Below are 16,052 nucleotides of genomic sequence, written 5' to 3' on the forward strand. Positions count from 1 at the left end.
ATCACTTGCCCCACCTCCCCGGGCCCCAAGGGAGGGCCTAGAGGGAGGCAGTCCTGAGTAAGGGGGAGTCAAGGCAGGCTCCTTGTGCAAAGCGGACTGACTGTGTTATGCAACTTGCCTTCCAGGGTTCCCCATGGGATCTGGCGAAGCCAGAAGCCAGGTTCCAGGGGAGGCCACATCCTTGCTTAGCTCTCCCCCACTACCTCCCCTGACCGTCCCCCCCACCCCCACCCCGCACTCCCTTTCTCCAGAGAGCACTTCCTCAGTGTGTCACCTGAGCTGGATCCCTTCCTCCGGCTCTGCTTTTAGGAAACCTGCCCTTGGAGGGAAATTATTTATTGCAGACTTACTTACCCTAGTGACTCCCCTACCTAGTGAAAAGTCAGAGGCTTAAGTGTCAAGTAGTGGGGATGGGTTAAATAAGTTATGGAAAATTCAGTTGATGAAACAACAAAATTTATTTTATAGAGTATTTTTTGCATGAGAAAATGCTTATGATACATCAATAACTCTAGATGCATGCTGTAGGGAGATGCCAATTTTATACAAAAAAATCTATACCCATAGAATAAGAATGGGGGGCCACACTAAAAGTTTATTAGAAACTCATTCTAGTAGTGATTTTAATTTAGTGAGCTCAGAATAGGTAATGTTTTTGTTTTCTTTGTGATGCTTTGTTTGCCTATTTATTATGATAAACATAAACTAAATGTGAAGTAAAAATTCAAGAGATTTTTTTTTTAAGGATGGCCCAAATCACCCACATCCTCATCTACTTTCTATGCTCCCTTAGTTTCTTAGTAGAAATTTGGTTTTGAATACACTTTTTGTTTTAGAATAAAATATATAGAAAAGTTTAGCTATATAGAAAAGTTGTAAAGTTCCTATAATTCCTTCACCCAGTTTCCCCTAATGTTAACACCTAGCAAATTGCAATGTATCTTGAAATTAAGACAGAATAATTCCAAGAAAAATCCTTGGAATTCTCAAAACTATACAAAATGAAAAAAAAAATATCCAATTCTCAAAAGATGCTGATTCTTCTGAGCATACGTGAAATGTAAATTTGACAAACATTTTAGGTGAATATGTCATTAGGGAAATTATTAAATTAGGGTTTTTTTTTCTGTGCTTATAAGTGGAAATACTAATGAGCATCTTGACCCCGGTAAATGACTATTTTGGGGGAACACTCTGATTGGTACAATCATGGCATCCTTCGTCTTTGTCCTGACACCCAAAAAATTGCAGGGTTGCTGTACAGAGAACTTTGCACTGTGAGGATTGTATACTGTTCATCCTGTTGATACTGTTTTTCACTGGTCTTTTTGTCTGGCCTTTTTCTTAGGTCATTTTGGATCTGGTGTTGCCTCCTACTTCATATTCCTGAGATGGCTGTTTGGAATTAACATTGTGCTCACAATAATGACGGGGGCTTTTATTGTCATTCCAGAGGTAAGAACTAGTCTAGGGAAGTAAGAAGGGCCATTCGTTCAAAACAAGAGACGTGAGCGTGTCTCATAAAGCGGCCGCCCTCAGTACCCTCGTGGGAAGGATGATCCGTGCGTTCAAGCAGGACACAACCAGCCTCTTCCGTGAAGGGCCGGGTAGTAGATAGTTGAGGCTTTCGGTCACACCCCTCCCGTCCCCCACGCAGTGTGAAAGATGATACACAGACTCATGAAATCAAATTTTATTTATGGATATTCACAGATACTGAGGTTTGACTGTCATATCATTCCTAAGTGTCTCAATATATGCAGGAAGACTGTTCCCTCAGCGAGAATCAAGCAGAAAGGCAGCTGCTAGAGATCTTGTACATGCAGAGCCTTCCCAGGCCCTGGGGATCTGGGGATCGGCCACCCCTTTTCCTCTGGTCCCCTCCCCCGCCCCAGAGGATCACGGGACATCCTGTTTTCTCTACCAGCTCATTGCAGGCCAGCCCTTTGGAAGCACGGCCAGCAAGACCATCCCCAAGGAGCACGTGGTGTCTGCTCAAGACCTGGACACCGTCTGGTCCCTGGGGGTGAGGTTGAGGCTTGGCCCCGCTCCTGTCTCGAGGGAGGGCAGACCGGGTGGGAGCTCCGGAACCTGGGGTGGGAAATGACGCTGAGTGCTCTCTTGGCAGGGTTATCTGCAGTACTCAGTGCTCTTCTATGGCTATTACGGCAGGGAGCGAAGGATCGGGAGAGCTGGCTACCAGCTGCCCTTGGCGTATTTCCTGGTGGGGATGGCCGTGTTTGCTTACAGCTTCATCATCCTCTTGAAAAAGTATGGCTACTCAGTTTCTCTCCATATGCCAGGAATGATACGAATGACCTCGATCTGGTCAATAACTTGTACCCTTCAGGCATAACTGTACCCATTTTGCAGATGAGGAGACCAAGGCTAAAAGAGATATGCTCATTTTAACCAACACTTATTCGATGTTCACTGCTTTGTGCCAGGTTCCGGGTGGGTCTGGAGAGACAAGAATCATGAAGGCTTAGCACTAATGTAATTTCAGACAATTTAGTAACTGCACTCACAGAGACAGGAGCAACATGGTCTAAGTGACCAGAGGTTAGATAAAGCAAAGAGCGTCCTTCGGCTGTAGGTTTGCCAGTGATCTAGCTACAAATCCTGCAAGGGCCAGGCTCATCCGTGTCATGAGGTGGTTCGCACACCCGGGTCCTCACTGAGAGGAGGCACAGTGCAAGGAAAACAAAGTGGCTGGGGGTCCGGAGTCCTGCACCATCCCCACCCTGAGACCTAGGGCAACTCCCGTCCCCTCTCTGGGCCTCATTCATAAAATGGGCAGGTTGGTTCAGAAGATGGCCCGGGCCCCTGCCAGCGTTCACGTTCCGTGCTTCTATATTGAAGCTAGCTAAAGCGCACGGATGGGCAGGCTCTGAGGCCAGGGAGAGCGGGGCCCCTCCCAGCCTGGCTCACCTCCTACTTCTGTCTGCCTTGTGCGTCCCAGTGTGTCTTGTCCCCTGCCCCGTGGGGCATCTTAGCCCAGTGCAGATACAAGTGCTTGGGGTAAAAAACAATTATTAGTATCATCATCACCATCAAACAATAAAAACCTGAAGAGGTGCACGGTGCCCTGGGGGCCTTCGGTTCATAAAAAGCTTTCCCACTTAGCTTCTGGGGGGCCTCAAGACCCCACCTGCAAGACAGGCCCTTTGCTAGATGTTACAGGTTAAGAGAAAGATGGAGGCAAACTCAGGACAAAGAACTATGGAGGGAGAGGATAACCGGAGGAACAGTCTGAAGGACAAAGGAGGGATGCAGAGTCCTGCCTTCAGATGCATCTAAGGAGCACTGTGGGCTGGAGGGACCCGACTGGCTCCCTGAGGTGGGGTCGCTGCCCCTCCATGGGCAGGGCCTCGAGGAAGGCTGATTCAGCTCTAAGGAGAGTTTGATTTCACAATCACACCCCACAGAGATGGGACGGGCTGGCCCGCCAGGCGCACAGCCCTCAGTGACCTCCTGGCCACCACGGTGGAGAGGCCGCTTGTCAAATGGGCTCACCCCACAACTGGCCAGTGCCCTTTCCCCACGAGGGGGGCCGAAGCCAGCCCCTGGATGGGGCTGCTCATTCTCATTCACACCAGGGCCCTGTGTGGATGGGCAGCAGTCCTGGGAAGACAGCACCCAGGCTGACCCTGCTCTCACGCGCCCGGTCCTGGCCCCTCTCTTGCAGGATGGCTAAGAACTCCCACAACAGCCTGGCCAGTGTCCCCAACGAGAACTACACCTTCTGCTGGCGGGTCTTCTGTGCCTGGGATTACCTCATCGGCAACCCAGAGGCCGCCGAGAGCAAAACTGCTGCCATCGTGAACAGCATCAGGGTGAGTGGGTGACGTGGCGGGGCCGGGGGAGGTCAGGGCTCCTGCCGCCATGACCATGGCCTCCACCGCGGAGCCGCCGGGCTGCTGTGGGCGCCAGCGGTCCTCCTCCGGGCGCTCCCCGGGCAGGGGGTGGCTCCGCGGGACAGCCGGCATGCACCACTGCGCACCACCAGTCCCGTGGAACGCAGGAAGAGACACTGAAAAACTCCTCCTTTTCATTTTTTTCATTTCGTCCCCCTAAAATTTCAATTGGTGTGTTTTTGGTACTTTTCATATTGGATTGCGACCGTACTGCAGGTAAGTGGTGGGCGAATACATGCATAACACGCTGGGGATGTGAGCTTTGCCGTTAACTCAGAGGATGATGTCATCAAACGCACTCGGGGACTTGGGTCTACTGAGCAGCGCAGACCGCTAAATGCTGCCCCTTCGGGGGGAGAAAACCATCTAGATCCTTTCACTTATGTAAATGATGTGCCCTTCTGCCTCCTCTGCCCAAGCTCCGATTTCTTTTCCATTTACTTATTATTATACAAAGCATTGATGTCAATAAAATCTCAATTAAAAATAAGTCATTTCTTACCATGAAATATTTCTAAAGATTTATGATTAGTGGCAAGGCTAAGCTTTTAATTCGGATGTGTCTTTTCTTAAAGGAGGCTATCCTGGAAGAACAGGAAAAGAAGAAAAGCAAAAACCTGTATGTATGGACCCTCCCCACACTTCATGCATTGATAAGCTATTTTAATTCGGTACAAAACTTACCAGACCATCTCTATCTTATTTTCATACGTTGTCAGGCAGCTCTTCCTTCTCCTTAAAATCCATCCTTCTAGTAAGGTGATACATGGGAAGCCTATAATGGCTCATTAGCAGTATTTAGAAGCGGTTTCTCCCTCCTTCGATCGGGCGACAGGGTGAGAGTTCTGAAGTTAACTGACTTCTTTCACTTAGATGATCAAAGAGGTATTTGGGGGGCCAATTTCTAGTTTTCTAAATTAAGCAAAGGCTACTTTATTTAGCAACAGATCCTTGAGGTCCTAAGACACAGGTATCATCCAGTTGTTGACAAGCCTCCCAAGGTGATGTCTCCGAGGAGTCAAGATGAAGGGCCAAGACTCATGCAAAGGGAGGTGTCATGACCACCCCAAAGTCATCCAGAGGGCTGGATGGGGAATTGTGCTTTACAGATAGGATGGTACACCTCTCCTGTATCCTTCAGATCCTCCTGGCCACGCTTCTTCCAGCGCCTGCTGCTGGGCGGGGCCATGCACAGGCCCCTCCCCCTGGCCGGTACCTGTCACCCCAAGGCACCCACCAAACCCCCATCAGTGTGCATGCACGGGAATCTGAGAAGCTGGGGGCAGTGCTGGGGATTGGTGCTCAGGGAGCCACCCTTGACCAGCAGGGACAGGAGCGATGACCAAGCTTCCCTGCTCTTCTGTGGGAGGACCGTTCTGAGAAGAGGCTCATCAGCCCCTCGGAAGGCCCTGCAGCGGCCTCCATCTGTGGCTGGGTCCACCATACACCCTCGCGCCGAGACCTTCTGGGATCTTGTCTCAAATAAAGTACTTGCAAACCGGCCATTGCCTGAGGCTGCAGGGAAACCCAGGCTGAGACGGGCCCCAAAGTCAGAAGCAGATGCCCTAGAAGTCAGCCAGTTGGAGTCTGTGAGTTGTCCCCAGCATTAGGAAGGACAGGGCAAGCCCCCGTTCCATCTCATGGCATTCGGCGGCTCTTTATTTGCTTGCTCATCTAGACAATAGCTATGCCGCGATCGTACGCGCCAGGCCTGTTCTAGGAGCTGAGAATACAGCAGAAGTCACCCACTGCGTAAATCTATGTACAGGGTCAGATTCGTGACGTTGGTTTAAAGTCCTACCGATGGTAGTTGGTCAGATTGGTAAGTCACTGTGGATCCCTTAGGAAATGAGGAATTTGGACCCAGGTGGAGGGGGTGGTAGGGAAGAGCACTGACTCTTCAGGGCCAAGGATTCACACGACAGTAGGTGGATCCCGTCGTTACCTGGTGTCTGAGCATCTCGGCGTCCGGAGCGCAGCCCAGCGGACCCGTCCTCAAGCTGTCTCTACCCACAGGGTGGTGACCATCTGCCTGAGGGTTGTTGCCAACATCCTGGTGCTTCTCTCGCTCGCGGGGAGCATCTACCTCATCTACTTCGTGGTGGACCGGTCCCAGAAGCTGGAGCAGTCGAAGAAGGAGCTGACGCTCTGGGAAAAGAACGAGGTACCCACCGTGCGACCCGTGTGCGCCCTCCCCAAGGGATGCGAGAGCAGCCCGCCCTCTTTTTCCATGTTGTGCCTTAGGTAGGCTAGCTAGAAAAGTCTCCCCGGAAGAACTTGGTCCTCTTGTCCTACAGCATGAACTGCAAGGGCTTTGGGCCAGAGTGGCGACCCCAAGACCTGGCTGAATAGTTTGATTGGCCTCGATCGGGAATGGTTCTCATTCAACGTGGCCTTCAAGCGTTCATCCCATTGTTTACCTTTGGGCTTGCCGAATGTGCTCGGCTGTTCTCACATGGTGCGTTTCCAGAAATGGACTTCCCCTGCGGACTGGCTACCATGCCCGAATGGTTTCCGCGTCACGTGTCACAGTTGACCGCGGGCCAGCTCTAGAACACTTGGGTCATTTCTGTTTTTCTGAATTACAAACAATGTTTCCCAAACCATGTTTGTTTGCTAAAAGATCTCTTCCCTTCGTGTATGTGAATACCCCATGACGGGAAATGGCCAAAAGGAGAGTTATGAACAGTCTTATAACTCTTAATATTTGCAATAAGACTACTGCGTTCGCTTTTCCTGCAAAGACTGGAAAGGCAGACGAAGCATGGAAGCCATCTCTCCGACCACTGTGGTGGAAAAGAGCATCATCCATGGGGTCTGTAAAGCAAAGCGTGTAGGTGACATGATGCTTAGAGTTTATCCTCAACGTTCAGTACAATTGTTCAGAATCTGAGACTATGTTAGGTCCTCTTTTCAGACCTCCTTCTATTTCATGCCAGTTAAGTGGGTTATGTAATTATGTGCTTGTGTGTTTGCAGATAGATCATGTTTTTAAGGGCTTATTCAGAAATTACATCTTTCTTTAGGTCTCACCTCCCCGTTACCAACAAAATGTCCTCTTTGGTTGCCCGAAGTGCAGACAAACAATAGCCAGGCATAATCCTCTAGATAATTCTCTTCCACACACAGAAAGAATGTTCCATTACCTGTCAGCCCACCCCCTTTCCTATTTGTAATAGTTGGGGTCACCTCCGTCTGCCACCCAAGGTAAGCAGAACGGCAGGGCAGTTGGGAAATGTGGCCAAAATGCTCGTGAATCCCTAGGGGCAAGTGTGAGCATCTCGGATTAAGGACAGTGCCTAACAGGAATAAACCCATGACAAAGTGGCGGTGGCCTCTGGGAAACAGCTAACTGGCAGGGATTTGGGGGACGTTTTCTGTGTAGGAACCGCACAGCCCTCGGAGTGCCCGCTGACCGAATGGTAGACCAGGAGGCCAGTGTGAGGTAGGTGGGGCTGGGCTGGGGACCCCGGGACTCACGGCTGGCATGCACTCTCTCTCGGCAGGTGAGCGTCGTGGTCTCCCTGGTCACCATGCTGGCGCCATCAGCCTTCGATCTCATCGCCGCCCTGGAGATGTACCACCCACGAACCACACTGCGCTTCCAGCTAGCAAGGTACGACAGCCCTGTGGGAACTGCCACATGGTGGGGCCCTTGAGTGCCCGCCACGCTGGGAACCCACGTCCCTCAAGAGCCAGGCTTGCTTCGCTGCCCCCCCCCCCCAGCCTAGCATGGAGCTTCCCCTCTGGATGCATCTCAAGGAAAGCAGGATGCTCCAGGAAAGCGGGATGCCGCAGGGGAGAAAGGCGGGGGGTGGGGGGAGGAGGAGAGAAGGGGGGTGGGGAAAGAGGAGTGGACAGGATGGTGCCAGAACGGGGGAGGGGACAGGACAGCAGGTGGTGCTGGAGGGCCTAACTGCGTTAGCATGAATGTGGCCAGGGGCAATTTGTCAATGAGGGGGTGTGGCCATGTCCCTTACAACTTTATTTACAAAAATAGGTAAGGCTAGGATGTGGCCTGAAGGCTGTCCTTTGCCATTCCCTGAAATCCAACTGTCATTTCAAAGGTAGGAAAACAGGACTAGAAAGAGCCAGGGGTCTGTGGAAACCTCCCCGCCCTGGGTGGCTCGGGGCTGAGATTCTCGAGATCCTCATCAGCCCTTGGCTGGAACCTGGGTCTTCTACTCTGCTCAGCACCGATCCTGACCTGATGGAGAAGCGTCTTCCTCAGCTCCTTCCTCACCAGCACACACTGGGAGGATCAATTCTATTATTGCATTTGTTCTAACAGCAATCCTATTATACAGATCGGTCTCGTTATTCACGCTTAAAACTAGAGAAACAGAGGCATCAAGAGACGCACCCCAGACGAATGAGGGCTAATTCTGCTAATAAGAGCAAAACATACTATTTTAGTTCCGTTAAGTCCCATTTAGTTCACCAGCCACCTGTGTCACCTTCTGTCCAAGACGCAGTGAGCACCAGACAGGAAAGAGGGAGCAAACCCTCCCGCTCTTCATCAGGCGGCATTTCCGCGCACGCCGAGGGTCTGGCCCTGTGCTAGGGACCCTGAATGCAGAGAGGGACAGGCCCTGCTCGGTGTGCAGGGAGTCACGGGGAGAGCCAGGGCCGGCCACAGCGATGCCCCCGAGGCCCTCAGCTCGCTCCCACGCAGATGTTGGTCAGCCCTGCCCCTGTGGAATGACAGGGGGCACGCAAAGCTTCAACTTGAAGTCTTGTCCTCAGGATGAAGCTGCTCTTTTTCACCCACCTCTATTGGTTTCCTGACCCCCTAAATGCAAATCAGTGTCTGTGGGGGGTGTTGGTGAACCTGCCACTGTCCTTTCCCATCTCGCTGTCCCAGACACGTTTCTGATAAGACGCAAGGCTATGTCCTGGGAAATTCCATGATGCTTCCAAAGCCTTCCAGCTCCGAGGAGGGTGGCAGCAAGTCTTGGATTGCTGGCCAGCGGATCCCACCTGCTCACAGCTGCCTGCAGCCCCCCAGAGCCATTGACCGCTCAGCCTACATTTCACAAGCAGACCCCGAGATCCCAAAATTGTGTTCTGCCTTTCGAACTCGAGCAGCTCGCCTGCCCCTCCCCTCCATGTTTCAATCTACTTGTCCTTAGGCAGGGGTTATAATCATGTGCGCCTCACAGGGTTGTGAGAGCCTGCCTGGAAAGCCTCGTTAGACACCAGAACTCACGACACTTCAGAGTCCTGCTTCCTCAGCTCACACTCTTTCTGCAACACGAGCCGAGCATGGGCCGCAGTGGGCTCACCAGGGAAGGCTAGAAAGGGGTCCCCAGACCCCATCCAGCCCGACTATAGCAGGATGAGTTCTGGAATTCTGTATTTTTTAAATGCCCCCCACCCATGATTCTGAAGGAAACCAAGTGTGGCGGCCACTGGCTTAGCAAGACCATGAGAGTCCCTCCTGGCTGGTGGCACGTCTGGCCCGTGGGCTCTCGTGCGCGGTCTTGTCTCTCGAGGGGGGCTTGTGCTTTCAGGGTCCTTGTGCTGTACCTGGGGAACCTTTACAGCCTGATCATCGCGCTCCTGGACAAAGTCAACAGCATGAGCACCGAGGTGAGTGCCTGTCCCGGGTGGAGGCCCACTCCCCCGCCCTGCAGCCGCCCACGTGCACACATATGCACATGCACACACACGTGCACACGCACAGACATGCACATATGCATGCGCACACACGCACATGCGCACACTTGTGATTGCTGTGGATAGCTCATCCTGATGGAGCTCCCGGAAATGGGGTGGCACCGTCACAGAGAGCTGCACTCAGAAGACCCGGGTTCTCCTCCCAGCAGGGTCACTCACTCGCCCCAAACCCCGGCCTTGGTTTCTTTACCTCGGAAGTGGGGCTAATTCTCTTCTTTTTACCTCGAGATGACCACAGCTGAGTTGTGTTTTGAACGTGGTGTACGGAGTGCAAGTATCAGCGGTGATGATGTCCACAGGGATGGTCCTGATGTGTATGTGTTCATGTGCACGTGTGCACGTGCGCGTGCACGTGTGCACGTGTGCACGTGCGTGTGCACACACGTGCGCGTGCGCACACATGTGCGTGTGCACGTGTGCACGTGCGTGTGCATGTGTGTGCATGTGCATGCGCACGTGTACGTGCGTGTGTGCACGTGTATGTGCACATGCACGTGTGTGCACGTGTGCGGGTGCATGTGTGCGGGTGCACACATGTGATCCCAGGAAGGGAGGCAGGCTGTGGAGTCATTTAGCAAATTGGGAGAAAATGAGTGCTCGTGGGGAACAGTGCAGAGTGGGTCCCCCACCCCACCCCGCAGGGGTTTTTGCTCCCATCCTACGGTAGTTTTGCAGCCCACAGTAAAGCTGCCCCACCTGTGAGGGCATCCCACCGAGGGGGAGGGGCAGGTAGGGAGGAGCAGGAGGTTTCCCAGAGCGTCACATTCCAAAGGCTCACAGGGCAGAAGCGGCCTTGGAGACTAGCAGTTTTGGTGTCACATAGACAGGGTCCTTACCCGCCACTTGCCAGCAGACCCACCTGGAGTGTTCCCGTTGAGCCGGGCTGAGCTTCAAGCTCCTCAGTTGTAACGAGGGATGATGAGTCTGACCTGACGCACTTCTAAGGGTGAGAAGATACAGCAGGTGTTAACCTTGGATGGTCTCCGACACTCACTAAAGACCAATAAATACTGTCCGTTCTGACCCTGTGTTCATTGTCAGGGCCAGCTGCAAAGTGGCCATCCACCAAGCCAGAGCCTGGAAGAGAGGCGAGACAGATGGAGACAGAGAGACAGGGATACAGGGAGAAAGAGAGAAAGGGAGAGAGAGATTATTCCCAAACGATGCAACGATATCCTTGGTTGGTGTCTGTGATGCTTGTTTACAAATATGTGGATGATCTTTTTTTCCTTCTTCCCTCCCTCCACAGGAAGCTGCTACCAAAAATAACACAAGCCACTGGATAGATTCTACCATCTTTGCCACCAGGACGGCCCCTGAAGAAGAGAAATGGTCCATACCTGGGCCGGGGACAGGGCTCCCGAGAAACAGCACGTGGGCCCCAGAAGAGACCAGCATTCCAGCTTACACCTTGCCCCTCTCGGAGGCCAACAAGACCACCGTCTACACCCAGCGTCCACAAGACCAGTGCTGGGAGACATATGTCGGGCAGGTGGCTCCCTTTCTGCCTTATAAAGCCCCTCCTCCACACACATCATCACATCACTTACTTCTGGAGTGTCATCCATCATCTCTGTTTTGTAGAAAAGGAAAGCAAGATTCAGTGAAGGTTTATGATTTCCTCAAATCAAGAGTAACAATCAGCACATGGACTCACACAATGTGAACTATGTGCTGGCCCTGGTTTTTTGTTTTTTTAAGATTTATTTATTTTGGGGGGGGGGAGAGAGAGAGAACACAAGTGGGGACAGAGGCAGAGTGAGAGGGAGAATCCCAAGCCGACTCTGTGCTGAGTGTGGAGCTCGATGTGGGGCTCGATCCCGGGACCATGAGATCAAGACCTGAGCCAAAATCAGGAGTCAGATGCTCAACTGACTGAGCCACCCCGGCGCCCCTGCCGGCCCTGTTTTAAGGGCTTAGTCCTCATGAGAATCCTAGTATCCTCCTCATAGGCATAAATGGGGAAACTGAGGCTCAAGAGTTGAAGTAAGTTGCCCAAGGACAGACAGTAGGAGCAGAAGGAAGGTCTGAACCCAGGCATCTGCTCCAGACCCTGTGTTCTGAACGGCTCTGCCTTCTGCCTTCTACACGGGATCTTGTGCAGAGACTCTCAGCCTGAGGTATTAGCCCCTGAACTTGAATCACTGACCCCAAGTGGTCTCTCGTGGCTTGGGCTCTATCCTGGTTTCCCGAAAAGTTGGCCTCAGACATCGAAATTCAACTTCAAATTAACAAATATGTATTGAGCCCCTGTGATGTGCCAGACAGGAAGACGCGGCAGGGGGGCCCGTGGAATTGGCAGAGGAGGGGGCCCTGCAGGAAGAGGTGGGTGGTGGCGAGCAGGACGTGGCAGCACTAGGGACGCTTTGTGTTCCAGGAGATGCTGAAGCTTTCCATCATCGACATGCTCTTCACTGTGGCCAGCATCCTGCTCATAGACTTCTTCCGAGGACTTTTCGTCCGGTACTTAAGTGACTACTGGTGTTGGGACCTGGAAAGCAAGTTTGTAAGTGAGATGCGGAGTCCCCTGGGGATCTTCCGATGGCTAGATTCCCCCTTGGCTGACGTGGCTGAAACACAGGAGGGGGCAGGGGAGGGTGCACAGAGCTGAGTCTCCTTCTCGTTCTCACACTGTTTGCTAGGGTGATCTCTCCCTGTCCGTGGGAGCAAAGGATCCTCTGCGTGTGACTATCATGACCTGGTTTGTGCAAAGAACCATGGAGGCTTTTTTTGATGCAAAAGTTCATTTTCTCTTGTAGCCTGAATACGGGGAATTCAAAATAGCGGAGAACGTGTTACATTTAGTCTACAACCAAGGAATGATCTGGTAGGTACCAAAGCTTCTTCTTATCTCTGCTTGCATCTCTTCTGGGCTAAGATTTTGATTTACTTGGTCTGGACGGGACATGCCTGTAATAAACAGCCATAAGAATCAGGAAGGACATAAACTGTTCCTAATGAAACCATTTTGCTGGCATAATGATTTTAGTAATGGCTTTCCCAGCATTTGCGGAAAGGAACGATGAAGGACATAGTCTGCATTTAGACCACTATTGGTCATTGCCAAAAAAAAAAAAAAAAAATCTGCACAAGAATCATTCGAATAAGCTGCTGGGGAGGGTCTAAGCTGGGAGGAGAGACTGCTGAGTCCTCAGCAGGAGACCCAGAAGTGACATGTCACAGCCGGGACCAGGCCTGCCTTCAGCCCCCCACTCTCCGTCCCAAGCACCTCTATATTTTCACCAAGACGCCAAACCATCCTCCAGACCAACAGAACCATCCCAGCATGAGGCCCGAAACGGGCAATCTGCTCATGCAGGCAACTCCTGGCCAAGGCAATCCTGTTTCTAAAGATGCTGAATACCCAAAGGGGGCCATGGGATCCACACATATGTGTCCGTGGGTGTGTGTGTGTGTGTGTGTGTGCACAGCAGGGAGCTCCCTGAGTCATCCCTCCACCCCCAGAGGGACCGTACGCAGTGCTGTTTGTTAAAATACAAGCAAGCAAAGATAAAGAAGTTTCCATACTTCTCTTTTTGAATGCTCCATACATTTGGAAAACACAACTTCTCTTCATAGTCATTCAGCAAAATGTGGGGAGTAGAGAGGCATCAACTAATATTTCTTCAATCAAATTCTATATCCTTAGAGTCCACTCCATTTTGCAAAATTTTCACAAATACAGTATTAAAGTAATGCATAACATGTATTTAATATTTGCTAGATATCAGGCACTTTGATAACTACATTAATCTCACATCATCACAAGAGGAAAGGTGAGTATGATCCATAAGATACTTTGAGAGGGAGAAGCCACATTCGTATACCTTTTATTACAGTATATCGTTATCATTGTTCTATTTTATTGTGAGTTGTTGTTAATCTCCCACGGGCGCCTAATTTATACGCTCAACTTTATCATAGGTATGTACTATGTACAGGGAAAACAGTCTCTATAGGGTTCAGCTCTATCTGCTGTTCTGGACAGCCACCCGGGGTCTTGGAATGAACCCCTGTAGAGAAGGGGGAACTACCATACCGTTTTGTAAAAGCAAAAAAAGCAAAGATCCTCCTCGGATTTCTTTCTATTACCGAAAACAGGTCGTAAGGTCAGTCTGTCATAAAAGCAGAGTGGCGTAACGCAAACTTTCAGACAGTGGGGTCAGCCGTAGTCACCCCTCGCCAAGAGTAGAGGGAGAGATGAGCTCAGGGTACGCAGGTGCACAGGGGATGCTCTACAAGGGGACCCCGGCTGGAGGGCTGGGGCCGCACACCTCTCTGCGGCTTCTCTAGGTCTTCAGGCATAGGGTAGAAACCCCAAAGTCTCAGACCCGCGATGCGCGGGAGGAGGCCGGATGCTAACCAGCCTTCCTCCACGGCTCCAGGATGGGGGCTTTCTTCTCCCCATGCCTCCCCGCATTCAACGTCCTCAAACTGATCGGGCTCATGTACCTGAGGAGCTGGGCTGTGCTGACCTGCAACGTGCCTCACCAGCAAGTGTTCCGAGCCTCCAGGTCAGTGAGAAGCGAGTCTGCCCCACACAGAGAACGTAGGCCGTCCGCACCCTCTTCACTCGCAGGGCGACCTCCAGCACGGGGCTCTCCCAGCGGCCTGCCTCTCAAGCTCTTGTCTGTCCCCCCATTTTATCTCCTCCCTGAAGCCACTTCCAATGCCCCGCCCTCAGATCGAATCATTACCCGCCCCCTTTTTTTTTTTAACTTTTTACTGGTTTAATAACCATTTAGAAAATGCACAAGGCATAAATGTCCATTCTGATGGATGTTCACAAACTGAACACATGTAACCAGCACCCAGATCAAGACACGGAACAAGAATAACACCCAGAGCCCGCCCCCCTTTGTACTCGATTCCACTTGCTACCAACTTCTGAGGGCATTAGTGGTCCCCAGTTCTTTCCTTTACTTAAATGAAGGTGCACACACTCCGGGGTCTTTTGTCTCAGGCTTCCCTCCCTCAGTATTGTGCTGGGGAGACTCAGCTCATGGAGGAAACACCCCAGTGTCTTTATCCACACTCCTGTTGGTAGGCACATGGGTTCCTCCCAGCTGTTGGCTGGAAAGGATAATGTTGCCTTGAACAGGCTCCTCGGCGTCTTTGTTGGGGATACACTCGGGGTGCTGCGGTCGGCTCACAGGGCGCTTGTGTTTTCATCTTAGCCATTTTGGTGAATTCATCACACACTTTGAACACATCGATCAGAGCCCTGTTGTTTTATTTTGACATAATAGTTATTTCTGTGGGTTTGTATCAGTGGCTTTCAAACTTTTGACCATGAACTGCTTACATGACAATGTGTTTATATTTTATCAGGTGGCCAGGATGCAAGTACAGGCATACATTTATACATATGTATATGCATATGTTTTTATATATTTTATATGTGCATGCATATATATATTTATATGTGTATATATACACACACATATAAATGAATATAAATATATGCACACCCACTATATATAGTATGTATGCATATTCATTATATTCATTCATATATATACATATATATAGGACATAGAGAAAGTTTCACAAATTAACAATTAACGTTCACCTGCTTACTACCTTGTATGTGCTCTGATATTTTCTATTCTCTTCTAGTCCAGTCTATTTCACTAAAGAGAGAGAGACACACACAGAGACAAAAAGCGCTAGCTGACCATCTCTAGATTGACCGCTCATCCTCTTTCCAGAGCTGTGGGCAGGGCCTTGCACACCCAACAGATCGGAGCCATCCTTGGGGACACCTGGGCAGCCAAGTTCCCTGATACCAGCGTAGAGCTCAGGGCCCAGGGCTTAATCAGGCAGAACAATCACCCTGAGCGGCCAGGCAGAGAGGATAAGAGGTTGGGCAAAAACCACATCCAAGTGAGGGAGGAGCCTGACCATCCTCAGACATAGGAGACAAGTTCAAGGCTGGGAACAGGACGGGGGACCATCAGGTAGGGACCCAGGTGGATGGAGGAAAGGTTCTAAGATTTTTCAATGAGTCAAGCTTATATGGGGATGACCAAGGGTTTGACGCTCTCTTGGTTTGAGGTGGACAGGTACTCGGCAATGGTTTAGTAGATGAACAGGCAGGGCTGGACCATCTATGAAGTCCCTTTGGGCACCCATTTCTAGTTTGCTAAGCTGCCAGCAACCCTATGAGAGACCCTTTCCTAGGTAACAGCGGGAGGAAGGCTCTTCTGTTCGAAACGAGTCAGAGGTATGGTTTTGGTGTTGGTTCATCGGCAGCCGGCCACAGAAGGGACTCAGCACGTGGCACGCGGTTTCTTTGCAGATCCAACAACTTCTACCTAGCCATGCTCCTGTTCATGCTCTTCCTGTGCATGCTGCCAACAATTTTTGCTATTGTTCGGTACAAGCCGTCTCTAAATTGCGGGCCGTTCAGGTAAGTTATTTGGTTCTGCCTGCCCTGCCTGGGGCGACAAACAG

The 16,052-nt window shown here is 51.1% G+C and overlaps 1 protein-coding gene across 1 annotated transcript in view; it reads left to right on the plus strand.

Annotated features, from left to right (window-relative positions):
• The window catches only part of TMC3 (transmembrane channel like 3), a 34,023-nt gene that overhangs the window by 12,411 nt on the left and 5,560 nt on the right, over positions 1-16,052 (plus strand). Inside the window, exons 5-17 of the mRNA XM_021680595.1 lie at positions 1,349-1,455; positions 1,928-2,026; positions 2,129-2,271; positions 3,689-3,836; positions 4,493-4,536; positions 5,934-6,081; positions 7,424-7,533; positions 9,431-9,509; positions 10,846-11,088; positions 11,974-12,102; positions 12,356-12,423; positions 13,982-14,110; positions 15,898-16,008. Of these exons, the coding sequence (XP_021536270.1) occupies positions 1,349-1,455; positions 1,928-2,026; positions 2,129-2,271; positions 3,689-3,836; positions 4,493-4,536; positions 5,934-6,081; positions 7,424-7,533; positions 9,431-9,509; positions 10,846-11,088; positions 11,974-12,102; positions 12,356-12,423; positions 13,982-14,110; positions 15,898-16,008 (1,558 nt within the window). The remainder of the gene's footprint in view (positions 1-1,348; positions 1,456-1,927; positions 2,027-2,128; positions 2,272-3,688; positions 3,837-4,492; positions 4,537-5,933; positions 6,082-7,423; positions 7,534-9,430; positions 9,510-10,845; positions 11,089-11,973; positions 12,103-12,355; positions 12,424-13,981; positions 14,111-15,897; positions 16,009-16,052) is intronic.

The sequence above is a fragment of the Neomonachus schauinslandi genome, chromosome 9 (assembly GCF_002201575.2).
Source record: "Neomonachus schauinslandi chromosome 9, ASM220157v2, whole genome shotgun sequence".
Taxonomy (NCBI): Eukaryota; Metazoa; Chordata; class Mammalia; order Carnivora; family Phocidae; genus Neomonachus; species Neomonachus schauinslandi.